General features: G+C 40.4%; 1 protein-coding gene across 3 annotated transcripts; it reads right to left on the reverse strand.

Moving 5' to 3' along the window:
• Window positions 1-2,437: 2,437 nt before the first annotated feature.
• LOC139386642 (profilin-2-like) lies at window positions 2,438-9,157 on the reverse strand. 3 transcript variants are annotated; one of them, XM_071132393.1, is made up of 4 exons: window positions 8,805-9,107; window positions 6,361-6,553; window positions 4,497-4,552; window positions 2,438-4,228 (listed from the first exon to the last, which is right to left on the reverse strand). In XM_071132393.1, exons 1-4 carry the CDS (start codon window positions 8,931-8,933, stop codon window positions 4,223-4,225), a joined length of 384 nt encoding a protein of 127 aa, XP_070988494.1. In that variant the 5' UTR covers window positions 8,934-9,107; the 3' UTR covers window positions 2,438-4,222. The 3 variants fall into 3 exon arrangements, with proteins under 3 accessions (XP_070988494.1, XP_070988492.1, XP_070988493.1); XM_071132391.1 differs by lacking the exon at window positions 4,497-4,552 and having other exon boundaries at window positions 8,805-9,157; XM_071132392.1 differs by having other exon boundaries at window positions 4,217-4,552; window positions 8,805-9,104.
• Between the last annotated feature and the right edge of the window lie 9,976 nt (window positions 9,158-19,133).

A 19,133-nucleotide genomic window follows, 5' to 3' on the forward strand; every position in this document is an offset into this window, starting at 1 on the left:
AACTGGCATTCAATACTCTTCCCATCTGCATACACTTGCCACATGACCAAATATTTTGCAATTATTACACTGAGGGGATTTGGGCACGAAGGATCTCATAAAGCAGAACGTTACATGAGAAGGTAGAGACTCTTCATCAAAGTCTGGATGAAGTGAATTTCCCCAACCACTCCTCCCACTTTTTCAGGTATTTCGGTCTCTTTCTGTGACCAAGTTTACATGCACACCGTATTCCAGATAGTAGCTCATACACCGTTTAAGGTCTTATTCGGGATACGCTTTTCACATGCACCTTTGATATTCCACTCACGATTATCTCCCTGTACCATGAATAAACAGAATATTCCTAATTTAAATTCATATGGGTTAAATGGAATAGTAACTGAAATAGACACTGACTGTAGGCCTATAACTTCTCACATGTAGCCTAATATAATATTAAATGCTGCAGAATTATGCATTTCTTGAAGTTCAATTATACAACAAATGTTCATTTTGTCTAGGGACCAGGAAATTATGACTTATTTTTTTTCATCTCTTGAGAAAATGCAAATGTGCATGTAATGTGTTATCTTTGACACTTATGCAAGCAGACAGTATTTCAACCACAAAATATGCACCCAAGACAAACTGAAGTCTTAACAGAAACGTGTTTAATCGTTTTATCAGATTTTCATTTCTTTAAAACCTGTCAAATTTGATGACATTTGGACATTTTGCACAGGAACAATCTTTCCACTGTTTTGGAGTTATTCAGTTTTCTCCCCAGTCCCTAAACGAAACAGACAACTTTACCAACGTTAACTAGATTATGAATGCATTAATTCTACCGATGTAAGACATACTTGTGAGCACTACTTTACTTAGTTTTCTAGGCCAGGGCAACAGGTTATGACAGAAGAGAAGCTGCATGTATAGAACTATAGTTGACAAACAAATGGCCTAACAAATGTCGGAAATTAAAAGCAGAAACATATCTAAATTAGGGGTGAAAGTAGCCTAAGCCAGTTGGCTATAAGGTCCAATACAGTGTATAGGCAAAATAAGTTATGGAATTACTATGGTGGCTCGAAATGTGCAGGTATATCCTACTTTTTAACGTGATTGGTTTGAGATTCCGATGAAAACACCATCACGTGAAACTGATTATGCGCAGACTGCAAAAAACAACAGTAAACAGGATAAGGTGTTGACATGCAACAGTATACCATTTAAGATCAGCCTATCACAGGCATCTTATCCGGGTTTATCATAACCGGGATACAAGCTTTTTAGGGTCATTGTAAACGGGATAGGATGTTTATATGCGTCAACTCAAAAACAGAATACTTGAGTATCCCGAATAATAACAGGACATTGGTGTGCATGTAAAGGTGGTCACTGTCACCAGATTCTGGGTTTATACAGCTATAAGGTTACTTGTGGGCTGAAGATAATTACCGACCCGACTTCAGAACTCCCATTCACAGGTGTCTCTAATCAAATGACCTGTGTCACATTCAGGAGGGTAAATTTGTTGTATATAGCTAAAAGTCCCTATTCTACATGAGGCATGTCTTATCTACATTACAACCTATATTTCTATCCATGTGAAAGCAACTGATAATATGCACCTATGATGAATTAGTGGTATTTCTTTGATGTACATGCTTAGAATATTTTCCATCAAGGTAACTTTGGTCAACTGAGGGGGAAGGTGTTCGTGCATTGACAAGCACACCAAAGACGGCATTAACGTTAATCAATAAAGACAGCACCTCAACAAGCCTATTTTATACCATAGCCCGCAGAATTTGCAAGATAACTTTTATTTCGTTTTTGATCTCAGCACAAAGTAAAAATGTGGCACAGACTCGCCTGTTGATTGATGTTTCAGCATTGCCTCAATGAAGAGTTCAGCGTTTGACTTGACACGTACTAAATGCATGCGCAGTTACAAGCCTGCTACTTAGCGGCAGGCGGACAAGCAATTCACACATCCACCATCGTAGCGCAGATGAACCCTGAGCTGGAATGTGAAGCTAACGGAAGTTGGCTATTAATTTTTTTTTTTAAAACGAGTAGATTTAGCTTCAATCATAATATACCCCTCAGCTCTGAAAAATACCTGATGTGTAAAGATCGGTGATTGGTTGAAAGACTGAATTAGGCATGCATGAAAGGCATAAGCAATATTGCTTTCACACGAAATCCTCTCAGGCTGTTTACACAGGCAACCCAATTCTGAACGCCTGTCCAATTATTGTCAAAATAGCTTTTGGTCAAAATACCAATTAGTGTAATAAGATCAGAATTGGCTGCCTGTGTAAATAACATAGAAATTGTAAAGTGTCTTGCCTGTTTCCCCACATTTCTATTTGAGCACTTTCACCATAAAGATGGATTAAAACCTAAACAGAACTTTATCAGGAAATAAAGCACAAACACAGGTTGACAGTTCTGGTTGGAATAACTTTTATTTGATCTGTCTGTAAACAAGGTGATTTATCAATTTATGGCATTTTCCCCCAAACATGTATCAAAATGCAAATTTAATAACTGACTGAATCCAAATGCATAGGGGAAAGAAAAATCACTAATCAGTGTGAAATGTGTAGTTCTGGACATATTCCACAAAGCCTTTACAGGAGGAAAGAGCCATAGTCCTTGCTGGGGCAGAAGTTCAAAATCTAACTCGCAGTAGCAACAGATCAGATCTACGTTATGGCACAGGATAGTTTTCTTTGAAAGTTTTCACAAGACAACTCACTAGTGTTCTTATTCCAACCAACACCATTTTCCACCAATTTAGTGTAAACACTTTCAATGTTGTTTTTAATATACTGTTAAGTAGTGTGCTGACAGTTGCTGATACATCTTTGATGAGTAGAGCACAAGGCAACTCATTCAAAGAGTTTTGCCCAGCAGAGCTTGGGTTTACGGTCATTCACTAAGAATACACTCATTACCAGTTGTCCAATGAGACTGCAATTTCACCCGTTAACAAATTAGCAGTAAATCAATTTGTTTCTAAGTAATCTAAAGAAGCAGTAAGTGTTTTAAAGCCATCTGAAGTATAGTGTCTAATGACTGACAAAATGAGGGCAACAATCTTTCACAATGGTTTGAAGCTATTCTGAAAATCACCCTGACAGACAATTGGTCCTATGGAAAATAACTTGCCAAAACATGGTTTGTAGGGACGATACACTGCGCAATGTCAGCAGCGTGAAATAAAATTGCAGGAGCTGGCATATCCTAGATATGTGCCTGAGCTATTGCAAAGATGGAATGTCCATGAGGACTTTAAGACGTATTGAAGGTTCATGGGAGGAATATATATATATTTTTTTAACTCAGCAATGCTGATCTTATCTGCCATTACTTTCAAACAATATTCCAACACCACATCAATGACTTGTAAGACCACATTCAAGTTACAACAGCAAAAGCAGTTGATGGAAGATAATGCAACCTAAAGAAAATAAAATCGAAATAGTGGGCTGACTCAGCTGAGGGGGTTCAAAGTATGTTTAGAGGACTATGCTGGAGGAAATCTTTACCTTAATGATGTATGTATCAAATGACAATGCAAGAAGGACTGCATTAAAATAACATTTCTGGATGGAATATAAAGGTTTGGGAAAGGCGACTAAAAGATATGCATGCAACTTTCAAACCCTGACATGCTGAGGAAAGAGACCACACCAGACGGTCATCGCGTCAAAATTCTGAAAATACATTTTCCTATGCGAAACTGTCTGCACCATCGAATGACGCAGCCAATTAAGGTATGCTTCCTCCTGTCATTTTCCAATTACTAAGTATTTGTTTATACAAGCCAAGTCCAAATTTGGTACACAATTTAATTATTTTTTATGAATTTCTTTGCACATTTCTCTTTTGGTAAATATACATTTCAACCATTTCTGATGAACATGCTCTTACTTTAGTGTCAGAAATAGGGTACATAGTGTTAATGCTCTGAGAAAGAATGGTGAGGAAAAGGGACAAAAAAAACATGAATGAACAAAAAATAAAACAAATACATAAAAATGGAAATTGGGGAAGAGTACCAATGTGTCTGCTAACTAATTCTCAAAGTACTGTCAACACAATGGAGGTGAGAAAGATGATGGGTAGAGGCTGCTTCAATATCCAGACTTCCTCAGGTGCTCAGCCATGGTAAATGCTTGCTTGTTGAGCTGTCCGCCATGGACCCCTTCCTTTCCCATGACTAAAACTAATGCTGGAGCACACAAGGAAACAAAAAGAAAAATGAACAAAACTGAAAATAGTCTTTTTCCCCACTAAGAGTGGGGATAAAAGTGACATAGGATGTTCCCACCACGACCATTACTCTTCATTGCTATTAAAGTTTCCACGACATTTGCCTGTTTGCAGAAGAAATCTTAAAAGCAATATTTATTCTCTTCTTTTTGTCCCTCAATTTTAACTAAGCAAGCTTGGTGACACTAGAACCCCGAATCCCTCAAGTATTTTGCCATTGAGTATGCCTTCTTATTCAATCCGCCTCCGTGGACCCCTTCTTTGCCCATTACAAGAACCAAGACTGAAAGAGAAGAAAGGAAAAGGGAAAAGTTTAGAGTATTAAGAGGTTAAAGAAAAGGCAGTCACGTGAAGGAAAGGTTAGTAACAAAATGGAGGTGTACAGTTGGCACAACTGAAGATAAAGTTATGGCTACTTGTTTTGCATTTGTATTACAGGGAAGAGCATGCTTGCAGGGAAATACCCATAAAGCCTTTGTCAGTGGTCAAAACACCTACAATACTACAGCCAACTATTATGGTATGATTTATCCTTTTTGTAGGAGCAAATAAAGTATAGACTATAAGCTCTAAAGCTTTACATTAAACCAAGTAGACACAGTAACTCCAGAGAAAAATCTATCCTTCACAAGTTCACTGAATACAAGTTCAATGCACACTTGCAAATGTGGAGGACAAATGTTTTTAGAAACTGGTCAACTGTACAGACACAAGGTAAAAGCCAAATTGACTCTAAAAAAGGCAAGTCAAAAAGATTTCTGCCCCATAGGAGTGTATACAGGCCAGGCTCGTATAATCTCTGGTTTATTAGGCTACTTTTATCAGGGTCATCATAACCACTACAGACCACCTGGTTTACCACACACACACAACCTTCCATCTGAAGAGTAATGTGAGGGATGTGTGTGGTGTTTTTAGAGCCACTTCTTTACTGGCACCCGAGTCAGGATTATTAATGATGTTAGAGGCAAAGTTTCACAGGGTGATTGGACAGTCACCTACCATTTCTCTTCATCCGCCTTGCCCAAAAACATTTGAGCCAGAATATTATTAACTCATGTAGCATTTCAAAACGTGACAGACTGACTTGAAAACAGAAGTCAATGGACTGCTAGTTTATCCAAAATTAAGCCGGCTATAAACCCATACTGCTTGCAATCAAGTCTTCAACATGTGAAGAGACATTGTAGGCTACTGTCCAGAGTGACAAGATGGCTAGGAATAATATAGGCATTAAACAGACTACCCAAAGCATGCAGCTAAAATGTTAGTTAGGTTGACAACCACCCAATAGTTAAGGAGCAGCTTAAGAAAATAATCAAAGGTAAAGACCCTCAGAGTTGTTGATTAGACTCAGGTGATGACAGACGATCAGAGTAAAGGGCTCAGACACACCAATAGAGTTAGCTGACCAAGAGCACTTAGCGCCTCAAAGTAATTTGTGAGCCCGAGTACACACTGATTTCACATGTAGCATCTGTGAAAAATGTCAGGAGCCAGAAATCTACAGCACATTGAACGATCGGCATACGAACTCTAGATCAACATTCTGTGCGATGTGCGCAAGCCTCAAGGACCACAAAGGCAAATTGACTTAGTAGGTAAACCTGGGCTTCTTGTTTCTTTTCTCATGTCATTTCTGAACCTCAACACACTAAATAGAATGAAGCCTAATGCACCATTAGCATTTCTCAAACAAAGTATGGATCCAAGGAAGTAACATGAACTTTGCGACAATGGACATCTTGCCGACCAGTGAGAATTTAACAGTTCTCCAATTTCTGTCTGCTGTGGCTTACAATGTCATACCTTAAATTGTACCCCTTGTCTAAATTGATGGAACAAATACACACTTCCCTCTGCAATATTTCATGCTCAGACTAACAATATATTCTGCTTTTTTATTTATTTTTTAAACTACATATACTAATATGAGAACAGAGAGCATTAGAGAATAAATAACCACCAACAATCTGCAAGATGCTTGCTTTGATTAAGGACAACACTTGAGTATGTTATAGCCACAGATACATCCTAGAATGTTGCAATACCTGACTTTGTTTACCACTATAAAAAGTGGTCACCCTTTACCTTTGCCAGCTTTGCCTACAGTAATGTTGTACGTTGGCTCTCCTCCTTGACTCTTTGTCCTGATGTCCATTGTCCAGTCCCCTTCACTATGGAGGCTGTCTCTGATGACCGAGCACTTCTTTGAACCCAAGGCCATGCCGTTGGTGAAGAAGCTAGTCCTGTCCTTTCCAATGAGGACATCAATTTCTTGAGGCTGAAAAACAGTGGTAGTACACAGAAAGTTCATGCAGACATGTTACCTTTAGAAATGACATGGGCCACTAAAAGCTTCTATGGAATGGGGTGCTCATCTGGGTTTAAGTCATATTTTAAAGGGCGACGGTATCTCCCGAAAAAGAGCACAAGAAGTATTCTAATGCACAGGTGATCTTTTATTAATTTAAGAAAACTGCAAACCTCAACCTGTCTTAGTCAAATCTTGATTTTATTGGTGGTTGTGGTACCACTTATTAATAAAACCACCCATTAGCTTTTTTTACACCACCCTGGTCCTTTCATAACACACAGCTGTAGTAATCACAGGTGTATTCATGTTTGACAAAATTGATTGTTAATTTATACAGTTTGAAGGGGAGTATGAATGTTACTTTTGAACCAGTGGTGGTCAGTGACGTTTAAGACGAGGGAGGAAGATTTGTTTTTCTTCACGAGCATGTCCATATTTCATGGCTCTCAGTCATATTCTAGTCATTCAGTTCAATGTTACATCAACATTTACAACGAAGCTGAACACAGGTTGAAAGAAAAATTTGACGTGACAGACAGTGACACATTCAATATCCGCCTTGCACTCTTGCCTGCGTCTAGCTAATCCAGGGTGTAATCAGTCCAACAACTGCAAACGAGTTTCTGTCGGGCAAATTTCAGAATATTTATCTCCATTTGCTACCATTTAAGACCCCCCCCCCCCCCACCACCAGAATGACTACACCCCTGATCACATGTAAATAAAGATCACTTTCATAGCAAAATATTGCTCTCTTGCTTCTCCTTCATGTAAGATATTAATTGGTTCAAAACTGTTCAACTATTATCTTTCTCTCTCTGAGTCAACTACTCACCACATGTTATGCACTGTGCAGTGCTACGTGTAGCTAGATTCATTATCTGATCCTTTGATTGGGTAGACAACATGTCAGTTCATGCTACAAGAGCGTTGACTGGTTGGAGGACGTCCTACGGAAGTGGTCATAATTACTGTGTATTTCTATTAAAGGGGTAAGAACCATGAGCCTCCTAGGTTTTGTATTGAAGTCAATGTAACCAGAGGACAGAAGCTAGCTGTCCTCCAGCTACACCATGGTGCTACCCTACAGAGCGCTGTTGAGGCTACTGTAGACATTCATTGCAAAACAGTGTTTTAATTATTTGGTGACGTGAATATATTTTGTATAGTTTTAACTTTATATGTTTTACTCTTTGAAATTCACTGATGGTCCTCCCCTTCTTGCTCTAGGGAGCCTCTGTTTTTAACACATGACGAATTACCAGTTGGTTTGATTACACCTGGGGAATAATGTTCAAGTAGTACAGCATTTAGCTAATCTGATGTCAAAATGCAATAACTGGTTGCAAATTTATCTAGGTAGTTAGCAAGTTTACCCATTGTGGATGACATGGGGAGCAGCCATCTTGGTCCTGATTTGAGCAAACCGTTTAAGCATTCTTTCAGCTAGTTAGCTAAGAAAATAACTAGCTACCAATTACATTTACTTATCCAGACAGTTAGATATGATAAAAAGTCGAAATGTATGCACAAATATTGGCTAGCGTCTCCATTTCGAAACATTAGGTAGCCAACTTGGCTATTAGCCAAATAACTTTACTACTAGCAGTAAGCAACTAACGTTAGCTAGCGGCCTCAACTGTTTATTCGTGTATACTAACGTTAGCTAACGTTGGCAAGACAAGTCTTAATTTACTTACCTAGCCAACTAACGATAGTTGGCTATTGGCTAAGCTAGCCTAGTAACGTTAGTGGGTCGAATATATGGCTCTGACGTTAGCTAGCTTCAGACAACGACACTCATTCATTGTCTAACGTCGGCAAGCAGACTGCTAGTACATAACGCTACCTAACATTGATAGCAGCCAGCAAATATTGCATAATTGGCATTCGAGTAGTTGTTTGGTTATATTCACATCAGTTCAATATTATTGGCCAACAAATCACAGTGTACCAATTTGACGTTAGCAATAGCAAACAAGCTTGCTGACTTATCGACTTTGCTGGCCAAAAGGGGATATGCGGTGAAGCTAGCTAACCGTAGCTAGCTACTGTACTAGTTAACTGGCTAACATTAGGTAGCAAGCGCATTCTTTGCTAGGTCCGGCGAGGTTGTGATTATCCCAGGCAGCATTCATTCTGATTGACAAATATCCACTAGTGGCATTCATTCATTCATTATTTATTTATAAAAATTGGTTTCCCTTTCATTTCTTACCGTTATGTTGCTAAAAGTACCACCGGCATGTGCTGCCCAAACGTATTTGGCGTCCGTATACCCAACAATGGCGGAATCCTGACAGCTGCCGTCGGCCATCAGGTTATCCACGTAGCTTTGCCAAGACATTTTTGAATTTGTTAAAAATATACAGCTTCCTATTCACTCAAATATGTCGTTTCTAGGACAAGACCTTCACAGCCAATGTTGCACTGCTTACGGGTCAATTTAGTGTCTCCAACTATAGCTAACCCCACTTCAACGTTAACACACGTCTTGGCTCGAGCAGGAAAGAAAGCCAATGTAATCATGCAGCGCCTGAGCGTAGTCAGTATCAGATCCCTCCGCACAATGTGCTCACTGGCACTATATACTTAAAGGGGCAAAATAATTTTAAAACATGTCCTCACGGGTTTGCAACGCTTTGGATTATAGTACTTATGTGATTTGTGTAATATTCTTCTCGAAACTATATTGTGAGATAAATTGAGGAATGAATAGACAGGGTGAGTGTCTGTAGAACATTGCTGCAGTAAAGCAACATCTTTCATGATTTGAGGACCTCTGTATCTAGCCTTTTGGGGGCTCGTAGAAATATGTTTTTAATTTCCTGCAATTCTACAAATTTTGCCATGGGCATATAGAACATTTTGCAATTTTAAAGCAAGTTTTCTGCAATTGTACACATTTTACCATGGGGAGGAGATAACAATTTGAGTTACAGCTAATTTCCTGCAATCATACCCATTTTGGAATGACTTAAGGAGGAGAAAGGAGAAAGAGACAGAAGAGGTATCATAGATGGAGATCAGGGTGCCTTGTGAGGATCCGCTGACGAGTGGCTAATCTGCCTTTGCCATCGGTCCTATTGGCCAATGTGCAACCGCTGGACAATAAATTGGATGAACTAAAAGCACGTATATCCTACCTACGGGACATTAAAAACTGTAATATCTTATGTTTCACCGAGTCATGGCTGAACGAAGACATGAATAACATACAGCTGGTGGGTTATTCACTGTATCGGCAGAATCGAACAGCAGCCTCTGGTAAGACAAAGGGTGGGGGTCTATGTATATTTGTAAACAACAGCTGGTGCATGATATCTAAGGAAGTCTCTAGGTTTTGCTTGCCTGAGGTAGAGTATCTCCCGAGTGGTGCAGCGGTCTAAGGCATTGCATGTCACTACAGTCCCTGGTTCGAATCCAGACTGTATCACATGCAGCCGTGATTGGGAGTCCCATAGCGTGGCGCACAATTGGCCCAGCGTGGCCCGGGAAGGCCGTCATTGTAAATAAGAATTTGTTCTGAACTGACTTGCCTGGTTACATTTTTAAAAATCATCCCATGATAAACTGTAGACAAAACTATATACTTTTTCTTAAAACTGCATTGTTGGTTAAGGACTTGAAAGTAAACATTTCACTGTAAGCTCTACACGTGTTGTATCCGGCGCATGTGACAAGTAACATTTGATTTGATTTAATATGATATCTGAGTGAAAATGACTAATACAGCCAATGTTGGCCCCCTGGAGGTAAGGGACCCTGCATCCCAGGTCGGGATTTGTCCATGCCCATGATTAATACAAGTTTAGATGGCTGGCTAGACTAACTACTTGTCACACCCTGATCTGTTTCACCTGTCTTTGTGATTGTCTCTACCCTCCTCCAGGTGTCGCCCATCTTCCCCATTATTCCCTGTGTATTTATACCATTGTCTCTTGCCAGTTTGTCATGTCAACCAGAGTTTTTTGTCTCAGCACCTGCTTTTCCCAGTCTCTCTTTTTTTGACTCTTGCCTGTTCTGACTCTGAACCTGCCTACCTGCCCCTGAGCCTGCCTGCACCTTTGCCCCACATCTGGATTAATGACCTCTGCCTACTCTGAGCCTGTCTGCCATCCAGTACCATTCCCCCACCTCTGGTTTACTGACCCCTGCCTGATTTGACCTGTCTAGTGCCTGCCCCTGTTGGACTATTAAACCATTGTTATACTTAAGTTCTGGGTCTTACCTGCATACCTGAATAAATCACTGACAGTGTCACCAGCAAAGCACCATCACACCTCCTCCTCCATGCTTCATGGTGGGAGCCATGCATGCGCAGATCACCTACTCTGCGTTTCACTAAAACATGGCGGTTGGAACCTAAAATCTCACATTTTAACTCATCAGACCAAAGGGCAGATTTCCAACAGTCTAATGTCCATTGCTCGTGTTTCTTGGCCCAAGCAAGTCTCTTTTTATTATTGGTGTCCTTTAGTAGTGGTTTCTTTGCAGCAATTCAACCATGAAGGCCTGATTCACGCAGTCTCCTCTGAACAGTTGATGTTGAGATGTGTTTGTGACTTGAACTCTGTGAAGCATTTGTTTGGGCTGCAATTTCTGAGGTGCAGTTCACTCCTCTCCAACAGAGGTAACTCTGGGTCTTCCTTTTCTATGGTGGTCCTCATGAGAGCCAGTTTCATTATATTGCTTGATGGTTTTTGCAATTGCACTTGATGAAACTTTCAAAGTTCTTGAAATGTTCTGGATCGACTGACCTTTATGTATTAAAGTAGTTATGGGCTGTCGTTTCTCTTTGCTAATTTGAGCTGTTCTTACCATGATGTGGACTTGGTCTTTTACCAAATAGGGCTATCTTCTGTATACCACCCCATACCTTGTTACAACACAACTGATTGACTCAAACACATTAAGAAGTGAAGAAGTTCCACAAATGAACTTTTAACAAGGCACACCTGTTAATTGAAATGCATTCCAGATGACTACCTCATGAAGCTGGTTGAGAGAATGCCAAGAGTGTGCAAAGCTGTCATCAAAGGCAAAGGGTGACTGCTTTCAAAAATCTCAAATATAAAATATATTTTGATTTGTTTAAAAGAATCCACCCCTTTTTTTCAATTTTCGCCTAAAATGACATATCCAAATCTAACTGCCTGTGGCTTAGGCCCTGAAGCAATTATATGCATATTATTGTTACAATTTGAAAGAAAACACTTTGAAGTTTGTGGAAATGTGAACAGAATGTAGGAGAATATAACATTAATGTAGGAGATCTGGTAAAGGATAATACAAAAAACAACAGTTTTCTTGTATTTTTTGTACCATCATCTTTGAAATGCAAAAGAAAGGCCATAATGTATTATTCCAGCCCAGGTGCAATTTCGATGTTGTCCATTAGATGGCAGCACTGTATGTGCAACGTTTTAGACTGATCCAATGAATCATTGTATTTCTTTTCAAAATATTTTATCATGACTGCCCAAATGTTCCTAACACTTTTTTTTTTTTTTTTGGTTACTACATGATTCCATTTGTGTTATTTCATAGTTTTGATGTCTTCACTATTATTCTACAATGTAGAAAATAGTACAAATATAGAAAAATCCTGGAATGAGTATGCATGTCCAAACTTCTGACTGGTAATGTATGTACAGTATAGAGAGATTACATTTTTGGGGGGGCAAATAATGTCCCCATGCCAAATAGTGTCCCCTTCTACATCACAGTGGGATTCAATAAATTATTAGCGTCTGTTGCTATATGAACGGTGTGATGACCTAATGTTGGATGTCATTAAAGCCTAAATTCCATTATTTTCATCATCGCTATGCAAACAAGGCTGATTTCCAATTTCGCTGTTTAAGCATGTCACATTGGTATGAATGATTCGGGAGACAGGCACAGGAATGCGTAATAAGGTATTTTATTAAGCCCAAATTACGGCGTGCCGTGTAAAGGCATGGGGACGAAGACCAAACAAACACGTAACAAAACACAGGGTATAAACCCAAAACAAAACAGCGAGGAGTACCTCAAATAAATAATACACCTCCACAATGATTAACCCACGGTACGAGACCTACAAACCTGACTCAGTTACACCAGCTCTGTCAGGAGGAATGGGCCAAAATTCACAGAACTTATTGTGGTAAGCTTGTGGAAGGCTTCCCAAAACATTTGACCCAAGTTAAACAATTGAAAGGCAATGCTACCAATTTCTAATTTAGTGTATATAAACTTCTCACCCACTAGGAATGTGATGAAATAAATAAAAGCTGAAATAAATCATTCTCTCTACTATTATTCTGACATTTCATGTTTTTAAAATAAAGTGGTGATCCTATTTTACCTAAGGCAGGGAATGTTTACGAGGATTAAATGTCAGGAATTGTGAAAAACTGAGTTTAAATGTATTTGGCTAAGGTGTATGTAAACGTCCGACTTCAACTGTATTTACAAATAGTAATCAGTGGGAATAGGGGACAGGTGTGCACAATGAAAATGTCAGAGGGATCCATGACCAGGCAAACGCTTATGCCTGGAACCGACCCTGCCTATATGGTCCATTGCACAGTTGCTTTTTGCTACATTGTGTCACAATCAGATGGCAGACCTGTAAGATCTATAGAGAGGTGTGTACACATGTCACAAGGAACTTTAGCTTTTGATTGTTGAACCAGATAACATGATTTAACCAAATATGTTTGGTATCCATTAGTGGGAGTTAGAGGTTAGTTACAGAACCTTTTCGACCCATCTTACCTTGGCGATACTATCTTCGTTCTCGATTCTGCCAGACATGTGTTTTCTAAAATGTCTGTGTCCAGTTTCAGGTGGTGCGTTTGAATTTATAAATTAATCTGTTATTAAGATGTTTTTTTTTTTTGCTCCATGAAGTAATCCAACAATGTGTACGCCGCCATCTTGTCTATTGTCTATTTCTTCTCTCATTGATTAAGACAGGTGGGTCTACCCCATAGTGCCCCATGTTATGATGAAATACCTTTCTCGATCAATGAGAGAAGATTTGAAGTAGACAAGATGGTGGTGTACACATTGTTGGATTACATGGAACAAAACATTTATTTTAATAACAGAGCATTTTCTAATTTCAAATGCACCACTGTGATTTGGTGTATTCTGTTTCTTTTTATATAAAAAAAACTCCCTAGTCCTTGCTGATGACAAGCATACCCATAACATTATGCAGTCATAAACATGCTTGAAAATATGAGTGGTACTCAGGGATGTGTTGTGTCGAATGTGCCCCAAACATAACGCTTTATATACATTTTTTGCAGTATTACTTAAGTGCCTTGTTGCAAATAGGATAAATGTTTTGGAGTATTTGTATTCTGTACATGCTTCCTTCCTTTCACTCTGTCATTTAGGTGAGTATTGAAGAGTAACTACTATGTTGTTGATCCATCCTCAGTTTTCTCATTTCACAACCATTCAACGCTGTAACTGTTTTGAAATCACCATTGGCCTCATGGTGAAATATCTGAGCAGTTTCGTTCCTCTGCGGCAACTGAGTTAAGAAGGATGCCTGTATCTTTGTAGTGACTGGGTGTATTGATAAACCATCCAAAGTCTAATTAATAACTTCACCATGCTCAAAGGGATATTCAGCATCAACATTTTATTTTACCAATTTGTGTCCTTCTTTGCAAGGCATTGAAAAACCTCCCTGGTCTTTATGGTTGAATCTGTGCTTGAAATAGACAATTGTATGTGTGGGGTACAGATATGGGTAGTCACAAAAAAAATAATGTTAACCACTATTATTGAACACAGAATGAGTCCATGCAACTTATTATGTGATTTGTTAAGCACATTTTTATTCCTGAATTTATTTAGGCTTGCCATGACAAAGGAGTTGAAAACGTATAGACTTTTCAGTATTAATTTTTTTAAATATATATATTTTACCCAACTTATTGACATTTCAGTATTTACATTTTTTTTAATATACATTTTACCCACTTTTTCTCCCCAATTTCGATCTTGTCTCATTGCTGCAACTCCCCAACGGGCTCGGGAGACGAAGGTCATGTCATGCGTCCTCCTTAACACCTGCCCACTTAACCCGGAAGCCAGCCAACACCAATGTGTCAGAGGAAACACCGTTCAACTGACGACTGAGGTCAGCCTACAGGCGCCCGGCCGCCACAAGGAGACGCTAGAGCGTGATGATCCAAGTAAAGCACCCCGACTAAACCCTCCCCTAACCTGCCAATTGTGCGCCGGCTCTGTAGTGACGCCTCTAGACTTTGACCGCTGCGCCACTTGGGAGGCCCAGACATTTCAGCAATTTTAAATTGAGGCTGTAACACAACAAAATGTGGAAAAGTTAAGGGGTGTGAATACTTTTTGAAGGCACTGTAGTCCTTAGTGATATCGATAACGTGGAACTTGAAGCTCTCAACCTGCGGGGGTGTTCAGTCCCTGGGTCCTTAGATTATTGATGCGCTTGGAGGGCACTATGGTGTTGAGCGCTGAGCTTTAGTCAATGAACATCATTCTCACATAGGTATTCCTTTTATCCAGGTGGGAAAGGGCAGTGTGGAGTGTAATAGAGATTGCATCATCTGTGGATCTGTTTGGGTGGTTTGCTAATTGGAGTGGGTCCAGGGTGTCTGGGAAGATGGTGTTGATGTGAGCCATGACCAGCCTTTCAAAGCATTTCATGGCTACAGATGTGAGTGCTACAGTACATGGCGATAGTAATTTAGACAGGTTACCTTAGCGTTCTTGGGCACAGGAACTATGGTGGTTGAACATGATTGAACATGTCAGTGAAGACTGGTCAGCGCATGCTCAAAGTACGCGTCCTGGCAATCTGTCTGGCCCTGCGGCCTTGTGAATGTTAATCTGTTTAAAGGTGTTACTCACATCGGCTGTGGAGATCGTGATCACACAGTCATCCGGAACAGCTGGTGCTCTCATGCATGGTTCAGCATTGCTTGCCTCGAAGCAACCATAGTACACATTTGGCTCATCTGGTAGGCTTGCGTCAATGGGCAGTTCATGGCTGGTTTTCCCTTTGTATTCCGTGATCGTTTGCAAGACCTGCCACATCTGACGAGTATCAGAGCCGGTGTAGTAGGATTTGATCTTAGTTCTGTATGAACGCTTTGCCTGTTTGATGGCTCGTCGGAGGGCATAGCGGGAGTTCTTATAAGCGTCCGGATTAGTGTCCTGATCCTTGAATGCGGCAGCTCCAGTTTTTAGTGCAGATTTTCCTTGTAATCCATGGCTTCTGGTTGGGATATGTATGTACGGTAACTGTGGGGATGAATTCGTCGATGCACTTATTAATGAAGCCGGTGACTGATGTGGTAAACTCCTCAATGCCATTGGAAGAATCACTGAATATATTTCAGTCTGTGCTTGCAAAACGGTCCTGTAATTTAGCATCCGCTTCATCAAACCACTTCCATATTGAGTAGGGTACTTCCAAGTTTTTCTTGTAACCAGGAATCAGGAGGATAGAGTTATGGTCAAATTTGCCAAATGGAGGGCAAGGGAGAGCTTTGTATGCGTCTCTGTCTATGGAATAAAGGTGATTTAGAGTTTTTTGCCTGTTGTGTTTGGTTTTAGTGCCAGCATCGGTTTGTGGTGGTAAGTAAACAGCTACGAAAAATACAGATGAAAACTCTCTTGGTAAATAGTATTGTCTACAGTTTATCATGAGGTATTGTAACTCAGGTGAGCAGAACCTAGAGACATCCTTAATATTAGAGATTGTGCACCAGATGTTGTTATTAACATAGAGACACACAACACACCCCTAACTTTGCCTGATGCTGCCATGCTGTCCTGCCGATGTATAGAAAAAAAGCTAGATTTATATTTTCCATGTCCTTGTTCAGCCACGGCTCAGAGAAACATAGGATATATACAGTTCTTCAGATCTAGTTGATAGGATAGTCATGAATGGAGCTCGTCCATTTTATTCTCAAGTGATTGCACGTTCGCCAATAGAACCAAGGGTGGTAGATGTGCGTTATCAACTCGCCGACTTAGTTTCGTCAGTTATTCTGCACCCTCTATAACACTGCCTCTTTCTTCTTCAAGTGTTGCGGATTTGGGCCTGGTCCAGGATGAGCAGAATGTCAATCGACTCAGACTCATTGAAGTAGAAATCCTCATCCAAATTGAGATTAGTGATCACTGTTCTGATGTCCAGAAGTTATTTTCAGTTATAGGAATGATGGAGGAAACATTATGTACAAGAACAGTTAAGATCAGCGCAAAAAAAACACAAAATAGCGAGAAAAAAAACACAAAATAGCACAATTGGTCAGCAACCCATAAAACGGCTGCTATTCCCTCCAGCGCCATTATATTATTATGTTTTGACTTTGTGGCTGTGTTATTTAATGTAAATGGGGTCAAGTGGCCAATGTAGATATCGTAATTTCCTGGTTGCTTAAATTCTACATGCTTTATGTGAGAAAACAATCACTGAATAGTGTAGAGAATCATTGTACAATCTAAATCGCTATGAAATATATTTTTAATAACAAAAATATATTTTTTACAGCTGTTTGAAGCTGGTGGACCTAAACCGAAGGTAAAAGGCTCAGCGAGTCTCCAAATGTTATATGGAAATAGGATGCAGGGAGGGGGAGATTTGTTATGAATGCATCCTAGTGCTGTTGCAATTCCTTTAAATGCCACTTATTTCAAGTTGCGTCATTGAAAGATATGGTTTCTCAAGGCCTTCCCACACTGTTCATCAGATTATTAACAATTATTACATGACACACTGGTATGACCAAATGAACATATACATATATATATATATATATATATATATATATATTTTAAATATGATATCCAATTGGTAGTTGTCCCATCGCTGCAACTCCTGTACGAACTCGGGAGAGGTGAAGGTCAAGAGTTATGCGTCCCCTGAAACACGATCCTGCCAAGCCGCACTGCTTCTTGACACACTGCTTGCTTAACCCAGAAGCCATTCCCACCAATTTGTCAAACTCCATCCAACTGGCAATCGAAGTCATTTTGCAGGCGCCCAGCCCGGCACAAGGAGTTGCTAGAGCGCGATGGGACAAGGAAATCCCGGCTGACCAAACCCTCTCCTGGCCAAACCCTCTCCTATAATTGGCTGGGCCAATTTTGCGCCGCCTCATGGGTCTTCCGGTCATGGCCGGCTGTGACACAGCCTGGGATCGAACCCAGGACTGTAGTGACTCCTCGATGCAGTGGCTTACACTGCTGCACCACTCGGGAAGCCCGCAAATTAAAATCTTGATTGTTTACGATTTGCTTCAATTCTGTCTGTGTAACTGGTGTGAAATGGCTAGCTAGTTAGCTGTGCGCGCTAGTATCATTTCATTCGGGGGTGTCACTCACTCTGAGCCCTTGAAGTAGTTGTTTCCCTTGCTCTGCAAAGGCTATGACTTTTGTGGAGCGATAGGTAACGATCAAGAGGCTTCGTGGGAGGCAGTTGTTGATGTGTTCAGAGGGTCCCTGGTTTGAGCCCAGGTTGGACAAAGATAGGGATAGAAGTAACACTGTTACATTGATGCTGTTGCCCAGGATCACTCAGTTGGGCTCTGCCCAGCTGCTGGGGTTGCTGCGGAGAAGGAGGTCAAAGGGGGGTGAGTGTAACTGGTGTGAAATGGCTAGCTAGTTAGCTGTGTGCGCTGACATCATTGCTCTGAGACCTTGAAGTAGTTGTTACCCTTGCTCTGCAAGGGTTCCAGCTTTTGTGGAGCGATAAGTAACAATGCTTCGTGGGAGGCAGTTGTTGATGTGTGCAGAGGGTCCCTGGTTCAAACCCAGGTTGGGGCAAGGAGAAGGATGGAAGCAAAACTGTTACATCGGCACATTCTGCTTTTGACTTGCAAGGCTACATCAACTGGACATATCAAGCATGGCATCGAAAGAACAACAACATGCTGTTGCTGTGATGTTGGCGGTGTTTTGTCTCCAGAAACCAGCATGTCGTCATTGCCGGCCATGTTCCTATTGGTCAGTCACTGGGATAAGCTCGTAACACCAGCCACACTACACGATAAAGGATAAATAGAAGTTTGTCAGAGCCTACGACCACACGTAGTGGTACTCGTCAGACCTAGACCCTGTCACACTGACCGAGCCAAGACTTCCGACAATCGTATACGACCTAAGAATTCGCCCACGACGTGGAAATTTTATCTGGGACGGCAAAATCGTGGCTTAAGACGTCTAAAATCGTAGTCTGTGTGGGCCTTTAAGTGTGAACTGTAATTTTTATTTAGCCTATACCAAAATTGAATACAAAACTGTACGCCCCAATGAAAAGCATACACCTTTTTTAAATTTCTTCTGTATTATACAAAATAATAGTCCCTCTTCCCTTTTTCAAGTGAACTGGAGAGACGCTTCCTGCATTCCTTTTGGTGTGGTGGTAAAGGTCTGCAGTGAGACCTCTGTCTAACCACACCACATTACTTTGCAAGATACCATATGGAAATGCAAGACAAACACAATGAGGAGAAGGAGGAGCATAAAACAAATAATTTTCATAGTA

Source organism: Oncorhynchus clarkii, chromosome 28, assembly GCF_045791955.1.
Source record: "Oncorhynchus clarkii lewisi isolate Uvic-CL-2024 chromosome 28, UVic_Ocla_1.0, whole genome shotgun sequence".
Lineage (NCBI taxonomy): Eukaryota > Metazoa > Chordata > Actinopteri > Salmoniformes > Salmonidae > Oncorhynchus > Oncorhynchus clarkii.

Bases quoted from the DNA above. Each gene is read 5' to 3' on its own strand.
- LOC139386642 (XM_071132391.1), bottom strand. From the start codon at position 8,933: ATGTCTTGGCAAAGCTACGTGGATAACCTGATGGCCGACGGCAGCTGT. The intron at 6,554-8,804 runs GTAAGAAATGAA...ACTGTTTTTCAG, and splicing joins GTACTTTTAGCAACATAACG to CCTCAAGAAATTGATGTCCT. The intron at 4,229-6,360 runs GTAAAGGGTGAC...TGTGTGCTCCAG, and splicing joins TGTAGGCAAAGCTGGCAAAG to CATTAGTTTTAGTCATGGGA.